General features: G+C 52.9%; 1 protein-coding gene across 5 annotated transcripts in view; it reads right to left on the bottom strand.

Moving 5' to 3' along the window:
- Positions 1 to 835: 835 nt before the first annotated feature.
- CTDP1 (CTD phosphatase subunit 1) overlaps positions 836 to 23,118 on the bottom strand; it is an 83,292-nt gene continuing 61,009 nt past the window's right edge. For 3 of the 5 annotated variants that reach the window (XR_011441647.1, XM_023648028.2, XM_070275878.1), the window contains 2 exons: positions 19,329 to 19,519; positions 836 to 1,684 (listed from right to left, as the gene is read on the bottom strand). Coding sequence is in view for 4 of the 5 variants with exons in the window: in XM_023648028.2 (XP_023503796.1) it covers positions 1,543 to 1,684; positions 19,329 to 19,519 (333 nt within the window). In the remaining variant the exon portion in view is untranslated. The remainder of the gene's footprint in view (positions 1,685 to 19,328; positions 19,520 to 23,118) is intronic. The other 2 variants (XM_023648029.2, XM_023648030.2) reach the window with 1 other exon arrangement.

Raw genomic sequence — 23,118 nt, 5'->3', positions numbered from 1 at the left:
AAGTCTTCAATCAATGCCTCAGACCACTGTTTACATAACACCACTGACCCTGAGTCCCAGTTCTGGCGTTCCTTCTCCATAGGACAGAACTGAGGCATTGACCGCAGTGTCACAGACACCACCTGAACTCTGGATTTCCCCCACCCACAGCCCAAGGCTTAGCAAGGCTCACGCAGGAAAGATGCTAAGGGGCTGTCTCAACAGAGGTGTGAAGGTGAACTCACCACCGTTACCCACCCCTGGGCGCCAGGGACCAGGGCTAGTGCCCAGAGGACTCAGGACAACAGACTTGAAAACAGAGGCTGTCACGCTCTGGGTCAAGTCTTACTGGGGCTGCATGAGCACACAGGGCCTGTAGGTCAGATCTGTGACCCCAGCCACGGGGACAATGCGTGACCGAGTCATTGGGGTGATGCATCGTATGTGACGGATCCTCTTCTACAACTTGTGGCAATGAGTTCCCACAATCAGAGCTGCCGCAGAGTTCCCCTAGATGCCTTAGATCTAATTTTCATAAATCTAATAATCAGAAATAACAGATCCTTTGCATTCTTGATGCTTTGGTGCAAACTTCTGAAAACTGTCCCCCAGTAACGAGAAGACCAGCAGCCCTGGAATGGCTTAAGAGAGCACGTCAGCTCACCTGGGCTTCTGCTTAAACTCCCGAGTCCCTGTAACGCCTGGGGATCTCCCGACAGGTGCCTTGTGTCCTGCAAGCTCCACGGCGGGGACATGCTCAGGGTGGCTCGTCACCCCAAGCCCAGGGCACGGCTGGGCCCTGAGGAGGGACGCAGGCAGGGCCTGCTTGTTGCCACAACACACCAGAGAAGAGAGCTTACAAAAGGGACTTTTATTAAATGAAAGAAAAATCTGTGTGGTGGGTCAAATATGAAATAGATATACAAAACTTTACATCAGATCTCTCAGAGGAGAAGGCTGCTCAGGGAAGGCAGCACTCCTTATCGCGATGCCCAGGGGAGGGGAGGCGGTCCAGAACCCGGCTGTCATGGCCCGCTCGGAAGTGCACCACGTGCTCCTCGGCCCTGAGGCTGCCCAGGCCCGCGCTATTCTCAGGGTTCTGTGCGTGCACACGCTCTGCCCCATCTAAAGCCTTTGACGTTCTGACGGCTTTGGCTGTGAAAAATCATGACAAGATGCCACACCCTCCTCTACACCTTGTCGGATCCCCAAAGTCTTCACCCCAAATAACAGGCTGTGGTATTTAAAGGGAAAAACACACTTCCGCCCCCCCAAAACCCCGTCCTACATGACAATAAACCACAACTCCAGTCTTGCTGTGCGGCTCTGCTGAGCTCGACAAGGGTCTCTGCGTGGCACACCACTTCCCCGTGAAACTGTCACTTAAAAAAGTAGACCTTCCTGTACTAAAACTTTAAAACACCTATTTCTGCAAAATATTGTGTTTTGTATGTGGAGCTCTGCAAAATATACACATCTTTCTGGAGAAAAGGAAACCCCGTCTATGGGCCGGCACGGGGAAGGGACAGAAGAGGTTCACGCGTCCACCCCGCGGCCCGCAGGTCACATGAGGTCGCTGAGTTCTGCCTCGAGCGCAGCGGCCATCTCGTCTGCCTCTGAGCTGCTCCCCTCCTCGTCCTCGCAGCTGGACTCCCCGCTGGACTCGCTGGCAGCATCCCCTTCATTCAGCTTCCTCTTGTGGCCCCTGGAAGAAAAGAACGCTTACTGGGGACACTCACGGCATCACACGAGCACATCCCCGGCATCTGCTGACCTGCGTCTGCACGCTTCCAGTTTCAACGTCAGAACAAAGTAGGGTTCTGTGGTCAAGGATACGCGGGAGGCCACCAGACCCAGGACCACGGCACACATGTTCCCTGTTCCCTTCACTGCCACGATCCACATTTCAAAGGACCGAGGAGATGAGGGTGGGACAGACGTCCACCAATGCTGCTGAAAAAATCACCCTGTCAGCCAGTTACACTCTAGAAAACCATGAAATCGCCACAACAAAGGGACTGTCTCTGGCAGCTGACGAAACACCTGTACTACCAGAGGACTTCACGAAAGCAGGAGGCAGAGAGCAGGACGCCCAGCGGCATGCTGCGAGCTCTTGGGCCTTGGCTGGAGCTGGAGCAAACTGGCTCGCGAGGACAGCTGCCAGGAGACAGACTGTGAGGCCACCCAAGCCGTGTGAGGCTGGCAGCTCCTCGTAGGAGCTCACGTCTGAGTGGGGCCTCGAGTGACCCTGGGCTGCAGGCCTCACACTGCCCAGCGGGGCACGGGTGACTGCAGACGGAGAGTGGACGCTACTTGTCGGGTGACACAAGAATGCCCGTCAACGGACCAGGAAGGGACTCGTTTGTTCTGAGCCATGCGGAAGCTGCCTTACTTTCTAACGAGGAGTCTCCGCCACCCAGCAGCAGCCCCTGTGTGCAGCACGTGCTCCGCGCCCATTCTGCCAGCATCTGAAGAGCTGGGGCATCTTTCTGCCCAAAGCTCATATGCCAGTGGTTCTCATCAGCATAAAGAAGAACCAAATACGAACAGACAGTCAGAAGCCCCACTGAGGACGGGGCGTCTGGCTCACGTGCTCGGCAGACACGTGGATGAAGGCACCGCTGGGTGATCACACAGGGCCGTGTGGACCACTCTCAGAACCTCTTTCTCGGGCAGCACCAGCACCAATTACTCTGAAAAGTGGTCAGCTAAGACGAACACAGCATACCGACCTCCAGCAGATGCTATCAGGCTTTATTCCCAGCCAGGGGGGCTACTCAGTTCCAGGGACAGTATCTGCAGGCCGGACCGGAACATGCCAATGACATCTCCAAGCAGAGATGCCGATCAGCCAAGGCAGCACACCCGCCCCCTCCCCAGGGCCCTTGCACTTGAAAGGTCCCACTGTGCTAGGAAACAGCCATGGCCCTGAAAGAGGATGCCGATCACGGGCCATAAGGGCAGCCGGGCAGTTCCGGCCGTACGTCCCTCTCTGGAAGAGTCTCCTGGAGAGGACGTGCTGCGACGGTGCATCGCACGTGAGTACTCTGAACATTATTTTGGCTAACAAACAAACAATACAGCAAACACACATACACGCATGTAACATACATGTATATACACTAGGTAACGTAATGTGTATAACTGCACATGCGACAGACACGTAACACAACTATGTGTAATGTATATTCAGCATGTGTGTGTAATGTGTACGTAACAAACACACAGCATAAGCTCACACACGAGAGCACACCGATAACCTGAAGCCACCAACGCTGGTGTTAGGACAGCCACACGCTTTAGCCCTATGACAAGAGCCACCTTCCATCCACAGGCCGGGGCCTGGGACCACGGAGCGCCTCTGTAAAGTGCTGTGTCCTCCAGCCCACAGTGTAAACGAACACATCACTTCACGTCAGCGGGAGTGAATAGTCTACTAAGGAAGAGGATTTGTTTTAATTGTTGTAGAAAAGTGAGAGGTTGGGCTCCAAATTGATATGAAAAGTGGGATTTCTCACATTAGTGCCTGAAAATCAAGATTTACGGAGTGCTTGATTATGACATCTCTGGGAAACATACAAGTAAAAACGACAGAAGCATTGTTTAATTTCCCCTCTAGAAAAATGGCGTAAAGGGGTTTCTGAGCACAGGGACTTTCACGGAAATCACCACGACCACCAAGGACACACTCACACAGCCACAGTGTCCAGCCACGCGAGCCACTGCTGCAGTGTCTCCCCGTCTGCAAGGCCTCCTCTTCCTCAGCCGACCTCCCGGGGGCACACGGAGGTGGGATTTGGACCCACGGGGAGGGCTCTGCTCCCTGGGGTGCTGTGCTCGGCTGGGTGCTCTCCCAGGCAAACAACTCTTGAGTCCGGGGGGCGTCCTGGCTCTCCCTCCTGGATGTCGCTCCTGGGGGTCGGTCTCGCTTCAAGGGTCACCTGCTTCGAGAGGTCCCCACGTGGCTCCAGGGGGCCTGTTCTCAGCTTTATGCCTTCGCAAGGCTAAGGAATGCGGGAGCCTCGAGCAGTGTGGACGCACACAGACAAAGGAACCGAAGTGTGACGGCGGCTGCCCTGTGTGTGAAGCCGAGCCTGCAGCAGCCCCCACCCGACACCTGCCGAGGAAAACAAGTCCAGGGTGCTTCCCCACGGCTGGGCTGGTTCCCCCTCCACCGGACGGCCCATCTTCCCACGTGGCCAAACCAGCGCTCCCGGCAGTTGCTCTCGCCCTCGGCAGTACTCGCCACCATCAGCGTCGTTTGTAAGCCTCAGCCGTTGCCCCGCTGCGGTGTGGTTTCTCTCCACGCTGGTCTGCCACCCACAGATGTTCTCTGCTGTCTGTTCAGATCTTCCGCCCGTTTCCATCCGCCAGTTTGTTCTCACGCTCAGTCCTGAGCGTTTACATTGTGAACATGAGTTATCGCAGTTATTTTTTCTCCTATGGATGGTACTGTTGGCATCAAAAAGGAAAACCCACTGCGTAACTTAAGGTCACAAAGGTCCCTCTGAGGTTTTCTTTTGAAGGCTTTGGCTTTATGTTTATAATCTATTGAGCTAATTTCTGAGGTACGTGTGGAGACTTGTTTTGCATTTGGACATCTAACTGTTGTAGTACCATTTATTGAAAAGGAAATTTAAGAAATGTATATAGAAATACATATATATAAACTCATAGTTTAGGGAACCCTTTTGAATTTTGAAGCAGAGAAGAAACCCCCAAAAAAGATGTATTTAGAGACACGAAAGTCTTTGTTTGGCAAAAGACACGATAGCAAAGTCACAGACAGACACAAGATGGGGAAGACTACTCACAGACTGGGACACACACAACCGCAGACCATAATACAAAAAGAGCTTCTGCAAAGTGGTAAGACATAAGTACCCAATGGGGAGAAACACCCCCAAACTGGAAAGAAGCAACTGACAGAAGAATAAATTCAAAATGGACAAGAAACACTGAACGAGACACTGGGAAACGCAAACTGAGGTCACGGTGAGCTCTCACACCTCACTCCTCAGGTGGACAAAAGTCAGAAGGAGAGGCCAGCTGGGCGTGGGGACAGGGCCAGGACCCAGGAGCTGGAGCACGCGCTGAGACGGTCTCTGGAAGTGAGTCTAACACCACCTACTGAAACTTAAAATAGACACTTCCTCAGATGCAGCCAGCCCCTCTGTGTCCCAGAGGCTGACCCAGCAGCTCTGGTCTGGAGAGGGGGTGTCGGGCGGGAGGTGGGGCTGCAGTGGACGCAGAGCAAGCGTTGGGATGACACACAGGCTGATTTCAAATGTATTGTTAACAGGTGCTTCGGTGCCCAGTAATGACTCAACACACGCTTTTACGGAGCTCTAAGTAAACGCCCTGCCCCTTGAGAACGTCCCTTCTGATGTGCATGCTGGCTCCTCCAGCAGCATCTTTGACCACACCGAGCCGAGGCACTGAGCTGAGACCGGACAGGTGACTGCTGTGTCCCGCTCTTCAGTTCTGCTGCCCCAGCCCAGGGGAGCGAGGTCCCAGCAGAGGAGTGAGAGTGAGCGCCTCTGCGGCATGTGCTTGACGGAATGTGACTTTCAGTCACTTACTTTCATCTGAGATGGAGTAGGTGAAGCTCTCTTTCTTAAGCGTCACTGCTAATGACGGTTATTACAGAACCCCAGGGGGGCGAGTGGGCGGACTGGGCCTGCCCTTGGGCATACCGACACGTCTCCATTTCAACACCATTCTACTTTATCACACGACTTGCAGAAGCAGAGGAACATCAAGAGGCACGAGGATGAGAGAGTTCACCGATATGTTTCCCCAGACCCCAGTCCTCTGCCCCCCCGCCCCGCCAAGGGGGAGGAGGCCGTTTGCCAACGAGGCTCCTTGGCTGTGAACTGCAGGTGGGCGTCCCTCCTCATCCTAAAACCAGGATGGCAGCACTGCCTCCTGCAGAGGGTGAGAATGACCACGTCAACGGCAAGAGCACTGTCTCCACTCAGGTGAGGGCTGTCCCACCCTCTTCTGATCTCATGACAATGGAGTCAAGTGTGAGCTTGGACCTGCCGTCTGCTGGAGAGCACCTGAGCTGAACAGCCAGCATGCGCTGTCACCCCCTGGCTTGTGGCCTCCCAGCAGCACTCAGGAGCAAAGAGACTGCTTCCCATCTCTCCGAGTCTTGACATCACCTTTGGGCTGGGGGCTGAGCGCTAAGTCCCCAAGGAGAGGACGGCCACTGGTCTGGCCTGAGCTGAGGGAGCGGCCCCACCTGGCTTCGGGTCCAGCTCTAGCACAGCCCTGGAGTGGGAGGGAGAAGAAGGGAAAATACACCCTGAAGGGCCTCTCTTCGGAGCCTGTGTGGGCGGGTGCATGAACCTGGTTCAGGGAGGGGCCCTGCAGCCTGCACCACCAGGAAGCCAGGGGCCTGGTCCTGCCCTCACAATAGACGGCACCAATGCTGGAGCTCCAGGGCCACCAAGAAGGGCGGAGGGGACAGAGAGGCATGGGTGGTGGCAGGGCCAGCTGGGAAGGCACAAAGGGTCTGGGCCCCTGGGAAAGGCAGGAGCCGTGTGCTCCGTGTGCCCCACTTCTGGGAGGACCACAGACCGACCAAGCTGGTGGCCAGAGCACGCCCACGGCTGGCACACTGATGCTGCGTCTGGACGCGGCATGTGGGCTGCACAGCAGGTGCCAGGCGCCCGTCTGCCAGGCTCTCTCACAAATCTCGACTGGAATTCCTGGTCAAGCCAAACTGGAGCAGGCATGTCCCTGAGAACCTAGCCCCCCACTGTCAGATAACTCAGCAAAGCTTCTAAAACAAACAAAGATAGTGACATAATTAATCTGAAACCACTTAGGTGATTTTCCCTTTGTTGGGTGGTGACAAAAATAAGGGCGTATTTCTACGACACACAGATGGATGAGCTAAAAAAGATGCTTCATGTAAGAATGTCAAGTGGCACATGAAAGGGTATTTTTCTTGCTCATACTACTGCAAGCAACCCCAATAAAAACTATGTTCCACGGGCTCTGCCCAGCGAAGAGTCAGCTCCCAGGCCTCCTAAGGAGAGAGCTGTGGGTCATGTGGGTGTGTGCAGTGATAACACACACATGTACACATCCACGTGCAGCAAAGAGCAGGCTCTGTGGACAGAAGTGTGGGTCACATGCATGTGCAGTGATAACACACGTGTACACATCCACGTGCAGCAAAGAGCAGGCTGTGGGGACAGAAGTGTGGGTCACATGTGTGTGCAGTGATAACACACGTGTACACATCCACGTGCAGCAAAGAGCAGGTTCTCAGAACAGAACTGCAGGTCACTTGCACACATACCACCAGCCCTCCCCAGGCCCTGAGGCCTGCAGCGTGGGGGCACGTCCTAGCCGCTCAGGTGCTGTGAGTGGGCAGAGGTTTATCAAACACATCAGTGCTCTTGAGTGGCTGAACTCAGGTTCCTGGTTCTCACCTAGGAAAACTCAGGAAACATGGGCTGCACCCGTCTCTGGGGAACCTTGCGTCCACGTGGCCTGCAGCCTGGCCCCGGGCTTGCAGCTTCAGAGAGTGCGGTGGGAATGTGATGGCTACTCGTGTCTCCTGACTCTGTCAGCTACTCACTCCAGGAAGAGCTCGGTGTTCTCAGCTGTTGCTAACAGTTAAAGCAACTGCGATGTGCCAGCCCCGTCAAGGAACTTGAGTGTTTCTTCCGGCTACCACAGCAGCAAGCTCTTAGTGACTAACAAGCATTAGTAACTTCTCACTTCCTGACAGAGAAATTGCTTTTCAACAAAAGCCTGGCTCCCATTCAGGTTTCCTTCCATCTCTTCTGTTTGAGAACTTGAAGGCAAAAAAAGACAGACAGATAGTTCTTGTGGTCAGTGAGGAACGCCTCCAAGTCCAGGAAAAAGCCGGAGCTGCTGTTGTGTGGACGCTGAGGCCTTGCAGGAACAGACCTGAGTACCTCGGGCACAACCTTAGGGTACAAGAAAGCTGCGGCCAAGTTAACGAACAGCACCCGTCTGAACACACCTAAGGAGTCTGTGGTCACGCTCAGGGCGGCCACCAGGGGAAGAGCACAGGCCCCCCAGGCAGAGGAAGGGCGCGCTCGCTGGCTGAGGTGGAGGTGAGGAGGAAGATGAGGCACTCCCGAAGGCAAGACAAGCAGCTCAGCAGGACGGGGGAAGGCGGTGGAGGAGGAGTTACAGACCCCTGAGTTACACCCTCCAAAATGGCCAACTTATGCCAAGGATGCGGGGCTGATAAAACCCTTCTTGAAGGTCTTTTCAGTTGCCTTTGGAGAATGTCTGAGGTGGAAGTGGCCAGTCCTGGTGCTCACGTGTAGCCCACATGGGGGCAGGACCTGCTGCACACGGCCCTGTACAGACCATGCTAACAACACTGTGTTCTCAGTGCTAGCTGCACGGGGCGCTATTTCCTTCAATTTTCACAAGAAATCCCTTAGGTGGGCGTCATGACTCCCACTGAGGAGAGGAGAGGCTCAGTGAGACTCTAGTTAACAGTCAAGTCCTCGCGGCTGGGCCAGACCCCACCCAGCGGCATATGCAGGCGGCAGCTCACGCTCAGAGAATGACCATGCACTTCACTAGGGGAAGGAGTCCCTGAAACAGGGGGTCGTCTTCTGGGACACCAGTTTCTATGACTTGACAAGGGAGCAAGGCAGGACAAACCTGTGGCTCCTCTGAGGGGGCCGTGCCTCATTCCCAAGTCCCACATTCCCGTGGGGGGGGGCCACCGGATCCAGATGACGGAAAGAGGGTGGCCGGCAGCCCTCGGTGACAGTGCCTGGTGCTGAGCCATCCATCTCAGCCTTTCCGTGATAAAGCGAGAAAGAGCTTGACTAACAGCGGGCAAAACCTGGGCTCCCGGCTAATGTTGGGAGTATGACATTTTTACTAACAACACAATTGGATTTTAGTAATTAAAAATTACCTCAAAAATTGGAAACAGACGGCTGCAGGTCACGGTTAATAAATGCCTGTAATCGATACCAGCTCCATTTCCTCTCAGCACAACATGCAACATTTAGATTTTGTTTTTACCACCAACTGCAGCTCCATAGAGAAATGCTAGCAGATTTAATTTGGGGAAAATTTAAAGCTTGGAAAATCATCTTGAACTCAAGGTGGAATAAAGCAAGAACACGAATATAAACACACATAATACACACATCGATTTCTCCCTTGATGCGCCAGTTTCTGCACACACTGCTGTCACAGCACACGTGGACTAGAGCCTGAGGTTTGCCATCCAGCAAGACATACGACGATTTTACTAACTATGGCAAATATACACATTAGTATTTTATACCAGCATCTAACCAATGAGAATCAAACAGAATCCATAAAGCATTTATTTTCCAAATTGCTGGTTACAACCAGCTTGGTTTTTTTGGCAGAAAGAAAAAGACAGTACCAGCATTGCACGTGGTACGGTTACCATTTTACCTAATGAGACTCGTTTCAAGTGTGAGTATGTGTGTGCAAGGACAGGCGTGTATTCTTTCAGAACAGCAACGTGGAGTGCTGAGCACACTGGGTCATTTCTCAGATACCCAGGGGCCTACATAGTGCAGCAATGTTCTCCTCCTCGGGAGGATGGAGATGCAGCAGAGGCTCTGTGCTGGTGGGCATGGGGAGAACTGCAGGGGAGCCCCCCCACCTGCCCCATGATCCCAGCCCCCAAAACACAGGTTAGGCTGTGCCAAGATGGCCAGAGCACTCCTGGCACCAAGGACGGTGGCCAACTCCCACCCAAGTCATCATCCCACATCGTGTGTGACTGCATTTGTGGAAAAAGCAGACGGCCCTGAACCTTAGACCAGCAAGGGCCCCAGAGAAGCAGCAGAATGACCATCCATGTGGCCAGTGGGTGTCGGACTCAAATGTGAGCTGAGAAAGCAACACCTCTGATGAGCTAGACCTATGAGCCGGACGGTACAGAAACCCTCAGGGAAGAAGGCCCGAGGCTGGCGGGAGGGGCTCCCAGGCACCAGGCTGCGCACAGCGTCTCTGCAGAGGCTGGCTCTGGGTGGGAGCCGTGGCTTTGGGGCAGGAAGGTCAGCATGTCATTAACACTGAATCAGGGTAAGAATTGCTGCCTAACATTATTAGGACATGAAAGCACCTGGAAAAAAAATCAATGTCTCTCACTCTGAAAAATGGGCAATTATTTAAAAAAGAGAAAATACCTGATTGAATCAGCAGCTTTTGCTGAAATTCTGAACGGGGCACACCTAGGTTGAATGCATCTGAGTTCAAGGGATGCAGAGAGCTTTGCTGGGTGGACAGAATGCTGTCTCAGGTCTGGAAGCAGAGAGGAAGCAGAGGCGGGCTCCTGCCACGTCCAGTCATGATGGTCAAAGAAAAGCTCTGCTACTTTTTCAAGAGAGATGCACGTGCATATCACGAAGAGACGACTTTTCACAAACCAAGGTAAGGGCGCTGTGCGTCGAACTGTGTGCAGGGAAACCTGCCTTCTGAAATTCGTTCTCGTGCAACCTGAGCAGGCGGTAGCACCAGACACGCAAGTCTAGGGACGCACAATTAGGAGTCAACGTGGGGGCGGTGAGGGACATTTCCCAAGAAAAGTTATTTGGACCACACTGTTGCAACTGTTTTTTTTTTTTTTTTTAAAGATTTTATTTTTTTCCTTTTTCTCCCCAAAGCCCCCCAGTACATAGTTGTATATTCTTCGTTGTGGGTCCATCTAGTTGTGGCATGTGGGACGCTGCCTCAGCGTGGTCTGACGAGCAGTGCCATGTCCGCGCCCAGGATTCGAACCAACGAAACACTGGGCCGCCTGCAGCGGAGCGCGCGAACTTAACCACTCGGCCACGGGGCCAGCCCCTGTTGCAACCGTTTTTGAAAAGCCTGAAAACACATGAAGTTTACATGTTGCAGGACCATTTCTAACACCAAAGGCATTTTCTGACCCCCCGTGGGAAGAGGAAGGCCATCCACACACACTCCCACCTCCCAGTCAGTTCTCTCCCCTCCCGGGGGTCTGCTACCTGGAGAACGCCTGCTGTCTGCAGACGTGTGGGTCTGTGGACTTGCGATTCGATTCCATGACCTCTGTGTGTCCTGACGCCAGGCCACACCATCGATGACCGAGATGGACAGGAAGCTCTGAAATAGGAGTGTGACTCCTGACTTTGCTCCTCAGGATGGACTTGGCCATTCTGGGTCCTGTGTGCTTCCACGTGGATCCAGGGCCAGCCTGGCGGTCTTCCTGGTGGTGTGCTCCAGAGGTCTGGTGGGTGCAGCTGTCGACCACGTTGTTCCTTCTCCACCTCCTCACTGTTCCTTCCACGGCTGATGGCAGGGAACCCAAGTCTCCACCTGTGGCTGTCAGGCTGCCCACTCGTCCCTCCAGGTGTCGGCTTTGGGGTTGTGTATGCTGTGCTCTCTCATGCAGGGAGCACAACACATGCGACTGCTGTGTCCTCCACTCCTCGAATCACACTCTCATTCTCTTTGACATTCATGTAACCGTCCTGGCTGTCCTGTGGCTGCTGTCTGCGTGATATCATTTCACCATTTTACTCTGCTTCTGTCTTTGAATTTTCACTGTCTCTTGTACAAGGCACACAGCTGCACTGTTTCTCCAGTCCGACGTCCGTGTTTTGGTTATCTAATCGGTCCCCTTACGTCGCTGACACACTGGAATTCACGTACGCTATCTCACCTCAGCTTCCGCCTCCCGCAGTTCTGTTCCTCTGTCCGTCCTGCATTGCTTCCTCTTGCATTAGGTGAACACATGCTGATGTGACAGTGTAGATCTGTGAACAATTTTTCCTGAGTTCTCTCCATGGCAGTTGTTCTCGGGCCCACCGTGCAGATCTTGCATCGTCAGGACAGACGCCAGGTTTACACGAGCCCAGTGCAGCTGAAGAGAGCGACGTCGTGCCCATGCAGCTCTGGTCCCGCTCCCCTTTTGTGCTGTTATTGTTACACGTGTTCTATCCACACGTTATAAACCCACGTTGTAAATGCTACTTTACATAATTTCATGTCTTTTAAAAAGAAGCCAAGGGAAGAGAGAAGACAAGTGTGTACTCATAGCATTGTTATATTAACCTTCTCATTTACCACTTTGTCCGAAACATCTCATTCCTCCTGCCTCCTCTGTGCAGTCACAGGCAAACATACTACATTTCTGCAAGTTAGAGACTCAACGATACAATTATATACGTGTGATTTTATACAGCGGTTTTAAAATCAGTTCAGTGAAGAAAGAAAGCTATGAATTTACACCGTTTGGACAGTCACCTACACTGCCGCTCCTCATCATCCACGTGGAATCTAATTTCTGTCTGCTTTCCCTTGCTTTCAGACTGGAGAGCTTCCCTCAGGATTTCCTTGTAAAGCGAGTTGGCTACAACAAATTCTCAGTTTTCACCTGGGAATGTCTTTCTCGCGCCTTCATTTTGACAGACAGTTCTGCAGGATGTAGGGTTCCTGGCTGACAGCTTTTCTCTTGGACATCTCGTGTGGGCCATCCCACTGCCTCTGGCCTGTGCTGTTTCTGAGAGAGGCCAGCTGCTAGTCCCACGGGGCTCTCTGGGTAACGCACCATTTTCCTCGTGCTGATTTCAAGGTTTTCTCCTTGTCTTTGCTTCCAGCACCTTTACTCTGATATGTCTGGGTGTGGATCTCTATGCCCACCCCACTCGGACTTCGCTGTGCTTCGGAATGTGTTAGATTAATGTTCTTTTCGTGTGTGAGGAAGACTGTCACTGCGCAAACATCTCTGCCCACCTTCCTCTATTTTGTATGTGGGATGCTGTCACAGCCTGGCATGATGAGTGGTATGTAGGTCCACACTCAGGATCTGAACCCACCAACCTGGCCAGCAAAATGGAACATGTGAACTTAACCACTATGCCAACGGGCTGGCGCTGGGGATGTGTTAGATTAATGTTTTCCATTGAATTTGGGAAGTTTCAGCCATTATTTCTTGAAATATTTTTTTGCCCCTTCTCCTCTTTCCTGGCTCTGGCACGCTCACCATTGTGTGCCGGTGCATTCAATGCGCATGTCTCTAAGACTCCGCTCCTTTTCCTCTCCACTCTTCTGATGACATCATGTCCGCAAGTGCCAAGGGTGTGCGAGCCTTTCTTCTGCTAGTTCAAACCTGCATTCGGGCCCTCTGGTGAATTTTCACTTGGTCATTACACTTCTCAGGTCTAGAACTTACACTGGACAAGACCCTGTCCACACACTCCTCTATTCTTACAGCAGGTTGCCTTCAGCACCGGGAGCACACCTGTCACGGCCACTCTGAAGTCGGTCTGTTAACTGACACCTGGCTGCCCTCACAGGCGGCTTCTCTTGCCTGCTTTTTTCCCATGTGCGGGTCAGACTCTTCTGTCTCTTTGTGTGTCTCATGATTTTTTTGCTGGAAACAGGACATTTTAGTTACTATGCTGTAGCAACTCTGGGTTCCGGGCTACCCTCTGGGGCATGTTACTGCTGTCGTGTCTAGCAACTGGCAGGACCGTTTTGGTGAAGTGGCTGCCCCACAGCGTGAGGCTTCTGAAGGTCCAGCCTTGGGCTCAGGCACAGCCCATAAAGAGAGACACACGCTAAAACTAGAGTGGTACCACTTTCTATTCATCATGTGGCCATCAACACTGTGCTGTGGAAGGTGTGAAGAAATGAGCATTCTCACCCATTCTGATGGGAGTGGATGTTGGTACAACCCTCTATGCAGGGCAACTCGCCAGCAACTGTCAGCTTCGAAAAGCACCTACCTCTGACCTGGCAATTCTGCTTTTAGAAATTTATGAGTGATAAACTCATGCACGTGCAAATGATCAACACACGCGCATGTTCGCCACAGCACCATTTCTAACAGCAAGAGATCGAACACAAGTCAAAAGAAGGCTAAACCAACTGTGATGTACAAATAAGATGAGACGCCATGTGCCCAGCAGAAGGAGCGGGGCAGCTCCTCCAGTGATGCTCAGAAGCAAGGCACCGACCAGGCGTACAGGACACAAAGAGCACCTCTCACCTATCCTGGGGAACACAAGGGGGAATTGACGCCCCTGAGTTAGTACCTGTAGTCCCAGAGTCACCTGTCAGGGAAGACGGAAGATGTGTAATCCTCTCCTGCCCAGTTTTAAGAGTTAAGTGTCTGCTGGGGTGAAGGCAGAGAGCTGCAAGAAGAAACGAGCACCGCAACCGTCCACACTGGCCACGTAAGCGTCTTTGCTTTCTGGCAATAAACGTTACAAAGCTTAATGTTGCCTCCGTTTCTAGAAATGACAGATTTCCCAATATATTAAGGAAAATCTTGCCCAGGTTGACCATGCAACATGAAAACCACTTTCACACACAGGAGCCTCCGAGCGCGTCAGTGCTGTTTGTTTGTCTACAAGAGTGGGAACTGACGTAACCTTCCTGGAAGGAAAAGAGGAGCAAAGGCTGCGGGAGAGCCCTCCTGGCCATCCATGCGTCTGCAGCACACACTGACCGCGCTCCTGCATGAGAAGAGGAGAGGGCTGGAGGGATGGGGGCAGATCCTTAAAAATGGAGTGATTGTCCTTACTCATCTCCCACGGCACCAGACGGGACGGGTCACAGGGCCAGACCACAGCTCTCCAGTACTTAGAGAGCAGGGTCTTTGGTGGAGAAGAGGTGGGCTGCTGTCCCTGACCATGAGTGGCAAACCACTCCTCCCTCCCTTTCTGACCTTCTCCAACGTAAGCTACCAGCTACGTTGTACCCTGTTTTGGGCAGTTAATGAAATACTGTTGTTTTCACTTGTCCACTAACTCTAGAAACAACTTGAAGGAAGAGTCTTATGTCACACTACAAGGTCCTTCTGGGAGCCAGGCCGACCGCCCACGTCCAGGCCCAGAGCAAGCGCTCACTGGGGAGGGACCCGACATGAGACCTCGGGGTGCTGCCTCCATGCTGCTGTCTCACGACCTGCCGGTGGCGGCACAAGGATGCATTCTTGTGGCGTTTTAAACGTTTTGGAGATATCTTCTTTGGGCAAATGCTTCTCAAATATACACTTGACTTTCATCTTTGGGATTTACCACAAGGAACAGAGGTGTCCCGTGAGCCGCTGTGTGTAACCTGGGCATTTGATGGCTGTTGATCTGAAAGGAGGAGGAATCAGTTCTTGGTGGACAAGTAAGAAATGTCACTTTCCTCCTTCCATTAAGAACCATTTTCAAGTTCAAGTGATATTAAGATTCTGCAGAACAGCTCAGCCCAACAGAATCAGCAGAATGTGCTGCCCGCCAGACATGTACACGAAAAGCCAAACCCACACTTCAGTATGGAACGTGTCACTGCACACGGAAAGCTCACTATGAAACCTAAATGTTCACATGCGAAAAACAAAACCAAACCCAAAAAACCCAAAACATGTTCTCTTAATTTTAAATAAAAATACTATTATGTGAAAAGTTTCAGAAAATCCACACTTCTAGTTCTAGTACTATAAGCCAAAGTAAAATATAACCAAAAACCCAAATTTGCCAAGTTCCTGCTAAGGAAAGGAAGGAGAGCTAGAGGACCACCAACCCTCTGACTTGCCACCTCCCACGCTTCCGACCCCAGATGGAGGGCCGAGCCCCAGGGCACCCCCAGAAACATGACAGCTTCCAGGCTGGCGACACGCACACACGCAGATGCAGATGCAAAGAAAAGCAGGGAGGACCGGGGCTGACGGCTCTGTCCGTAATGGGCACTGCAACTCAAGCTGGTGTGGTGACGAACCGAGAAAGCTTTGCAGGAGGTAAAAGATGGGGTCTGAGCAGACTCTGGGGTGCTCCATTCGTCTGACCTCAAATTCTAAAATCACCAAAGTCACATCCACAGACACGAGGTGAAACAGTGGCATACTGGGATGGCGAGGAGACAGCAGGGAGAGGCTCTCTACAATGCCCACCACGGGCACTTGGGCTGATGCCTCAACTTCCGCCTGACCCCCCACTGTCACAGTTGGAGGATTTCAAGAGCCCAGGGCAACCCCATGAAAGCTTCTTGGTGCCAAAAGAACATCCTTTTGTTTTGTTTTGTTCAGAACGCCCTCCACGACATCAGGTTACACTTCTGAGCTGGAAGCTCACTGTGCAGGGCTGCAAACAGAGATGCAGACAGCCCAGAGTTTAGGACTAAGCACACGGTGCTGTTCCACCTATCCCGGTCAGAATGGCAGCACCTAAACCAGTCCACAACTGAGGGTCTTTTCCAGAGTCCTGATTTGTTTCATTTGTGGGCAGATAACTCAGTAAAACCAGAGACAAAGCAGGACGTGAACTCGTGCTCTGAGTCAAGCTCAGTCTTAGTCCACTGGGTGTCCTGTGTACACTGCCGTCCCACCAGGAGACAGGCCCTGCGGGCCACGGCCAGGCATTTCTGAGTCTAAGCAGGATGTTACCCTGTGCTCTGCGTCACACTCAGTCTCAGTCCACTGAGTGTCCTGTGTACACTGCCATCCCACCAGGGGACACAGGCCCTACGGGCTCCGGTCAGGCATTTCTGAGTCTAAGTGAAAAACGCTTTGAGTTTCTTTCTTTTCACTTGATAGAGACAACAACATCAGGTTAAAAACTTCACAACCAGAGCATGCTGCCAATCAGTGAGAAGACGTCCTGTTACTGGCAGCCAGCCAGCACGCTACCAGGGGTTCAGAGCATGTGGGGAGTCAGCCTCCTCAGAGGGCCCGCTCCTCAGGTCCCTTCCTCAGAGCACCATCAGAGACCCCAATGGGGCCTGCAGAGAGATGAACACAGCTGAGCAGAGTGACCATGTAAGGCTTCTCATCACCCAACACTGATATAGAGTTCTCTCCTAAAACAGTTTTCCAGCATTTCAACAACGCTGGAAAGTCACGCTTCACAACGGGTGAGCACAGAGTGACTGCCCTGAGGGGCCGTGTGTGCCTTCTTGCGAAACTACACAGCTGCTATCCATCCATGTTCTCTGTGTAATTCCCACAAATGGAACAACGACTGCCTAAGTTCTATCTCCATTTGCTGCTGAAATTTCTGGCCTGATCTTGTTTTGTAATTGAACTGCCTGAGTAAGCTATACCTTTGTAAAAACGCTGTTCATTCACCTACAGAAGGGCTTAGCAGTCAGACCAGACAGGCGGTGAATGGACTCAGCAGGTAAAGAAAAGAGCCCCCAGGTAAAATCAGACCCAGCAGTGGGTGAGTACCCGCTGCGTGTGCCATCCGTGCTGGCACCAACTCACGGCATGACTCCCGCGACCGCCCTGAGATGGCATCGCTGTCACACTCGTGTCAAGACGAGGAAACAGACGCAGGAGTTTCAGTGACTCGCCCACGGCCAGGCGGCTGAGAAGACCCTCGAGACCCAGCTCGTGCTTCCTGCTCCTACTGCTGGTGGTCCTGCCAGCCCGCACTGACAAGGCTTCTTCACACCAGAGGTTTGGCTGGGTTTAGGGGCAGCCCTGGTGAAGGGCAAGACAGAGACAACTGGATGGCCAGGGAACAACCCCACAGCCTGGCACCCAAACATGTCCCAACACCAAGGACGAGACGTAGACTTCCCCAGTCCCCAAGAGGCACTCGACACGGCGCGGGTCCCATCACGGGAAGCTGTGTGCCAGGGGAGCAGAGCCTCTGGAATTCTGAGGGAAGGGATCCCATCTGAGAACTGTGCCTCCTGCTATCAACCAGACGTGGATAAGGCGAAGCCATTTAATGAAAGGCAAGGTGTTTTTGCTTCCAGGATGCTGCTGGAAGATGTACTCGACCAAAGTGAGAGAACAACAAAAAAAGACCCTGGAGCCAGGAAACGGGATGTAAGCCAGAGAGGCAGCGAAGGGATTCCTGGGTGCTGGGGACCCTCTGAGGGAGGCTCAGGGCACATACGGCTGAGAAGGCGGCTGCCACTTCCTAGAGGACTGAACCAAGGGACTGGGGGTGGGAGACTCAGAGGCAGAAAAGAGGAGAACGAGCAAACAGGCGCCGGGGTAATTATCGAGCCAAGTAAGACAACAGGGCCTGCGAAGGGAGCAGCGCTGTGGCGCCCACTTGATCCAGGAACAGACGTTACAGCCATGACAACAAGATCACGCTGTCAGCACCGAGGGAGGAAAGGACGAGGGCAACAGCGCTGCTGACACCCACACCGCCCGCATCCCTGCAGGTGTGAGAAGACGCGGGATCCAGTCCTCACTGCTACGTGGTCTGAGACACTCAAAGGTCTGGAGGCAACCAAATGCTCACCAGCAGAGGCTACTGACACACATGGAAAAGCTGGTGGCAACCATGACATGGAGATGGCGTCACCCAGGCCTGCTGTCTGTGGACAGCGAGGGCGCAGAGGCACATGGCATGCTGCTCCTGCTCCCGCTGGGGCCTGGGGGCCTGGGTTGCTGGTTACACATAGGAGCCAGGGGCCCTCCCAGCGTGACCTGGGATGAGGGCCGGGAGACTCGTGCGTGGCTGGATAGGCATTGTGGGTCACAACTGTCTACGTGTTACACTTGTGTGTGTTACACTTGTAAGAGACACAAAGCACCTTGTGAAGGGGAAAAATTAAATCTGCCTAATAACGGAAATCATAAAAAGTTTAATAAAAATCCACGTCAGCATGAATGTAATATTCTGAAAATGTTACAAGTTTGAAGAATCTGTTACATAATTTAAATGTTTCCTGAAGCAGACAAGAGTGACCTCTGCCCTCTCAGGACCACACACAGATGTCCTCAGGTTTCTCCTCCCACCCACTGCTGCCCATGACAACGATGCACTCAAACATTACAGTCTACGACGACGTGTGGAAGGGGGCTGGGAAGATGCAACCTAACAGCAAGAGTGTGCTGACAAACACAGACGGTGCCTGGCACTCCCAGGGGCAGCATGCAGCCTGCAGCCTCACACCTGCGAGCCCTCACCAGGGGCCGCTCACCTGTGCACTAGACTGCCCGCCCAAGTCTGGGCCCGCCCTCACCCGGGCACCTGACTGCACACACCTGTGCACTTGCCGGTCTACCCTCACCTGGGCCTGCCCTCACCTGAGTCCACCTTCACCTGGGCCCGCCCTCACCTGGGCCTGCCCTCACCTGTGCACTTGCCTGTCCACCCTCACCTGGGCCCACCCTAACCTGCGTACTTGCCTGTCCATCCTCACCTGGGCCCACCCTCACCTGTGCACTTGCTTGTCCACCCTTACCTGGGCCCGCCCTCACCTGAGTCCACCTTCACCTGGGCCCACCCTCACCTGGGCCCACCCTCACCTGTGCACTTGCCTGTCCATCTCACCTGGGCCCGCCCTCACTTGCATACTTGCCTGTCCACCATCACCTGGGCCCGCCCTCCCCTGAGTCCACCTTCACCTGGGCCCGCCCTCACCTGGGCCCCCGGCCATCCGCTGCACTCCTCTCGCTGGATGATGTCGACTCGAGCGTGTGCCCCCTGTGGGCCCCCGGGGCCTTGGGTTCCCTGGGCTGAGGTGCCCCCTCCTGTTCCTCCTCCTCCTGCTCTTCCGGCTTCTTCTTTTCACTGTCGCTGTCATCGCTGCCTTCTCCTAGGATGTCATCCACCTGACAAAGGGCCAAGAGTCAGCATGCTTACAGATCAACTTCCTAAAGAATCCACGTAACATGATTCTAAGGAATCGCCTCCCCTCCCCCAAGGGAATGGCAACACCACGGCGGATTGCACAGACTCTGCTTCTCATCGCTGATGAAGACACGCCTCCAGCACAACCTCTGCTCAGGCTACGTGTCTGCTCCTGCTTCAGGCCCCGGCACTGAGGTCTGCAGTTAGACCGAGCCTTACAAACAGCACCGAGGGACGCAAGTGAGGCACAGGGCATGGACAATGGAGAGAGGAAAGGCCCAGGCTGCCCCTCCTCTGTGGCATCTTGCTGGGGGCCTGCAACCCTGAGTGTGACCCCAGTGCAGGCCACGCAGAGAGCCTGACAGTCACTTCCTGCTGCATGACCCTAACAGGCATTTTATCTCTAGCACACTAACAGATTTTACGGTGAATAATGAAGGCGTTCTCTCAAAATGCTCAAGGTCAAAGAGACGCCATGATGACTGCTCTCCAGGAGGAGCCCTGCAGTCTGGGAGGGTGCCAGCCACGTCCTGGGAGACGCACTAGATGGGGCTTGTTTTCTCTGACAGACCCTAGGCTGAAACATTTAGGGACATGCCAAGTAAGGGCAATAGAACAAAGTCATGGGAGAGAAGGCGCAGGCCCCTGGCCACATGCTGAGGTCAACGAGCAAGGACAGGGACAGAGAGAAGCAACGAACAGGCAGCAGGAGCGAGGAGAACGAAGGAACCAGAGGACAGAGGTTCACATTTCAGGCTTTTGAATTCTGAACCACAGGAATGAAATGGCTGTTTAAACGTGAAATTTAAAAAATACATGAAGTTGAGAAAGACCGGGTTTTCAGCTAACTCCAGAAAACACATAAAGGAAGTGAAGGCTGTCAGATGCTGTATTTAACTCATGAGAACTGTGCCTTCTTCCAATGGAATCACCCATTTCCAAGGGGCTCTGAGTGGGGAGGCTCCCAATGGGTCAGAACACTGCCCGCTCGCTGGTATCCCAGGAACCTCCCCAAAGGCTGGACCCACTGCAGCTCCTACTACAAAGGGTCACACGCACACCCTCCATCCCCTGCCGGCCTCTCAGCTCCTAAGTTCCCCACGCCCCTCCTGGTGCACATGACCCTGCACAACTGTTCCCTCCCAGGTGCAAGTGTGCCCTGCAGAGCCTCTCCTCCCAGGTGCACATGGGTCCTGCACAGCTGCTCCTCCCAGGTGCACGTGGGTCCTGCACAGCTGTTCCTCCCAGGTGCACGTGGGTCCTGCACAGCTGTTCCTCCCAGGTGCACGTGGGTCCTGCACAGCTGTTCCTCCCAGGTGCACGTGGGTCCTGCACAGCTGTTCCTCCCAGGTACACATGGGTCCTGCACAGCTGTTCCTCCCAGGTACATGTGGGTCTTGCACAGCTGTTCCTCCCAGGTGCACGTGGGTCCTGCACAGCTGTTCCTCCCAGGTGCACGTGGGTCCTGCACAGCTGTTCCTCCCAGGTGCACATGGGTCCTGCACAGCTGTTCCTCCCAGGTACATGTGGGTCTTGCACAGCTGTTCCTCCCAGGTGCACGTGGGTCCTGCACAGCTGTTCCTCCCGGTGCACGTGTGCCCCACGCAGCTGCTTGTGGGGCTCTTGGACCCGTCCCCACAGTCGGCACCCTCCACAGTCCACCCCCTGCTGGGCCTATGAGAGGACTGATAAACTTCTCTGCGAGTGAATGGACCACAACAGACTGCGAGGACACGGGACACCATGAATAAGGCACTGAAACAAGACTGGCTGGTTTTTAAAAAAATCTCTGATTAAATTAAAGAGAGCACCCAATACAGTGCAGCTTTGACGAGAAACCATCAGTCACACCCAAAGAGCTCATGTCAGTGTCAATTCCTTTAAATCATTCAGCCTCCAATTTCTAATACATCAACATGTAGTTTAAGAAACAACAAACGCACACTGACCTTACAAATTAAAATATAGAAACATTTTAATTGACAATTAATTAAATAAAGTGGTAGCCGCATCATTAGGTCATCACAAGACTTTTAAACGTAAAACGTCTTATCAGGTTTGCTCCTAAACTGAGAGCATTCAAAAAAAGCATCTAGTTAATTCTAAGAAGTTATTGCATTTACACTTTGATGGTTTATTTTTTTGTTTTTGAGGAAGATTAGCCCTGAGCTAATATCTGCTGCCAATCCTCCCCTTTCTGCTGAGGAGGACTGGCCCTGAGCTAGCATCCTGTCCATCTTCCTCTACTTTACATGTGGGACGCCTGACACAGCGTGGCTTGCCAAGTGGTGGGTAGGTCTGCACCTGGGATCTGAACTGGTGAACCCCGGGCAGCTGAAGAGGAACGTGCAAACTTAACCGCTGCGCCACCAGGCCGGCCCCTTCGCTGGTCTATTAATGGGCTGTACTCACTCTATTTTGATAAGCAAACTGCTATTAGGACATTCCATTAAATTTTGCCCTGAAAATATTTAAGGCCCTCAACTCTCCATCACACCTTGTTGAGAGCAAAGTAGGAATATAAAAATCAGTTATTTTAAATTTGATTGCCAAAGCACACAATCACAGCACCTCAGAGATGGCGGGGTGACCTCCACGGGCTAATGGAGAGGCACACGTACACCAGGCTGCAAGGGCTCAACCCACATGTTAGCACTGAGAGTCTGGCGGGCAGCTAACCAGTGTGCATGCTCATTCTGCTGTTCAGATGTAGAGAAATGTTTCGTACAGTCAAATTAAACTCACGGGCACACAAATCTGACCTTCCCTAAATTATGCTTACATTAGCACTCCCTCATTCTGCATCACTCGTAGAAAAGCATCTGCTTGAGAATGACACACACCTTTCCAGGGCCGCCTTTTATAAAAAGGCAACTTTGCACTTCTCGAAAAAGAGTAATCCGGAATGAACTATTCACTTTATGAATATTATTTAAAGATGCTGAGATAAATATTGTAAAATCACGTGAAGAGAAAAACAAAATCCATTTTATACTGAATTAAGTACTGAAATCTCTCAAATTGAGGGCAAACGTGGGTAGCATCAAACCCTACTGGAAACGCCCCCATCAAGCTACCTGGAAGATGCAGGGTTAGGAAGAATTCAAAAAACTCGTCACAGCCTCTGACCACGGAGTGATGTCGGCGGCAGAGGGAGAACCAGGAGAGAAGAAATGGAATCGGCACGAGGCAGAGAAGGGACAAGCGGCAAGGAGGGGCAGCAGCCACCTCGCCCGGCTGCCCTGTCGGGTGTGGGGAGACAGCACATGGGCCTCAGGCCTCACTCCAGCCCTGCTGCCAGCTCTTTCCTTTTCCCACCATTCTGCTGTTTTATAAGAAGGTGTGAAGAGAGGGCATCTGGCCCACCCGGTCCCTGCAGAAATGAACGTACTATAAAAGCTGGCTGAGATCAGAGATGGAGAAACTGAATCCTGGTGACTCCAGAAGAATCAAGAGTCAGGTGGTGAGGGACGGATGTGCAGAAACGCCTGTGAACAAATTATTCTAAATAACTCAACACAGCACCTCCTTTAAAAAGGCCACCATTCAAGTGACCAATGACAAGACTTCTAATCTCCAG

The sequence above is a fragment of the Equus caballus genome, chromosome 8 (genome assembly GCF_041296265.1).
Source record: "Equus caballus isolate H_3958 breed thoroughbred chromosome 8, TB-T2T, whole genome shotgun sequence".
Taxonomy (NCBI): domain Eukaryota; kingdom Metazoa; phylum Chordata; class Mammalia; order Perissodactyla; family Equidae; genus Equus; species Equus caballus.
This window is presented reverse-complemented; position numbering and strand designations above follow the sequence as displayed.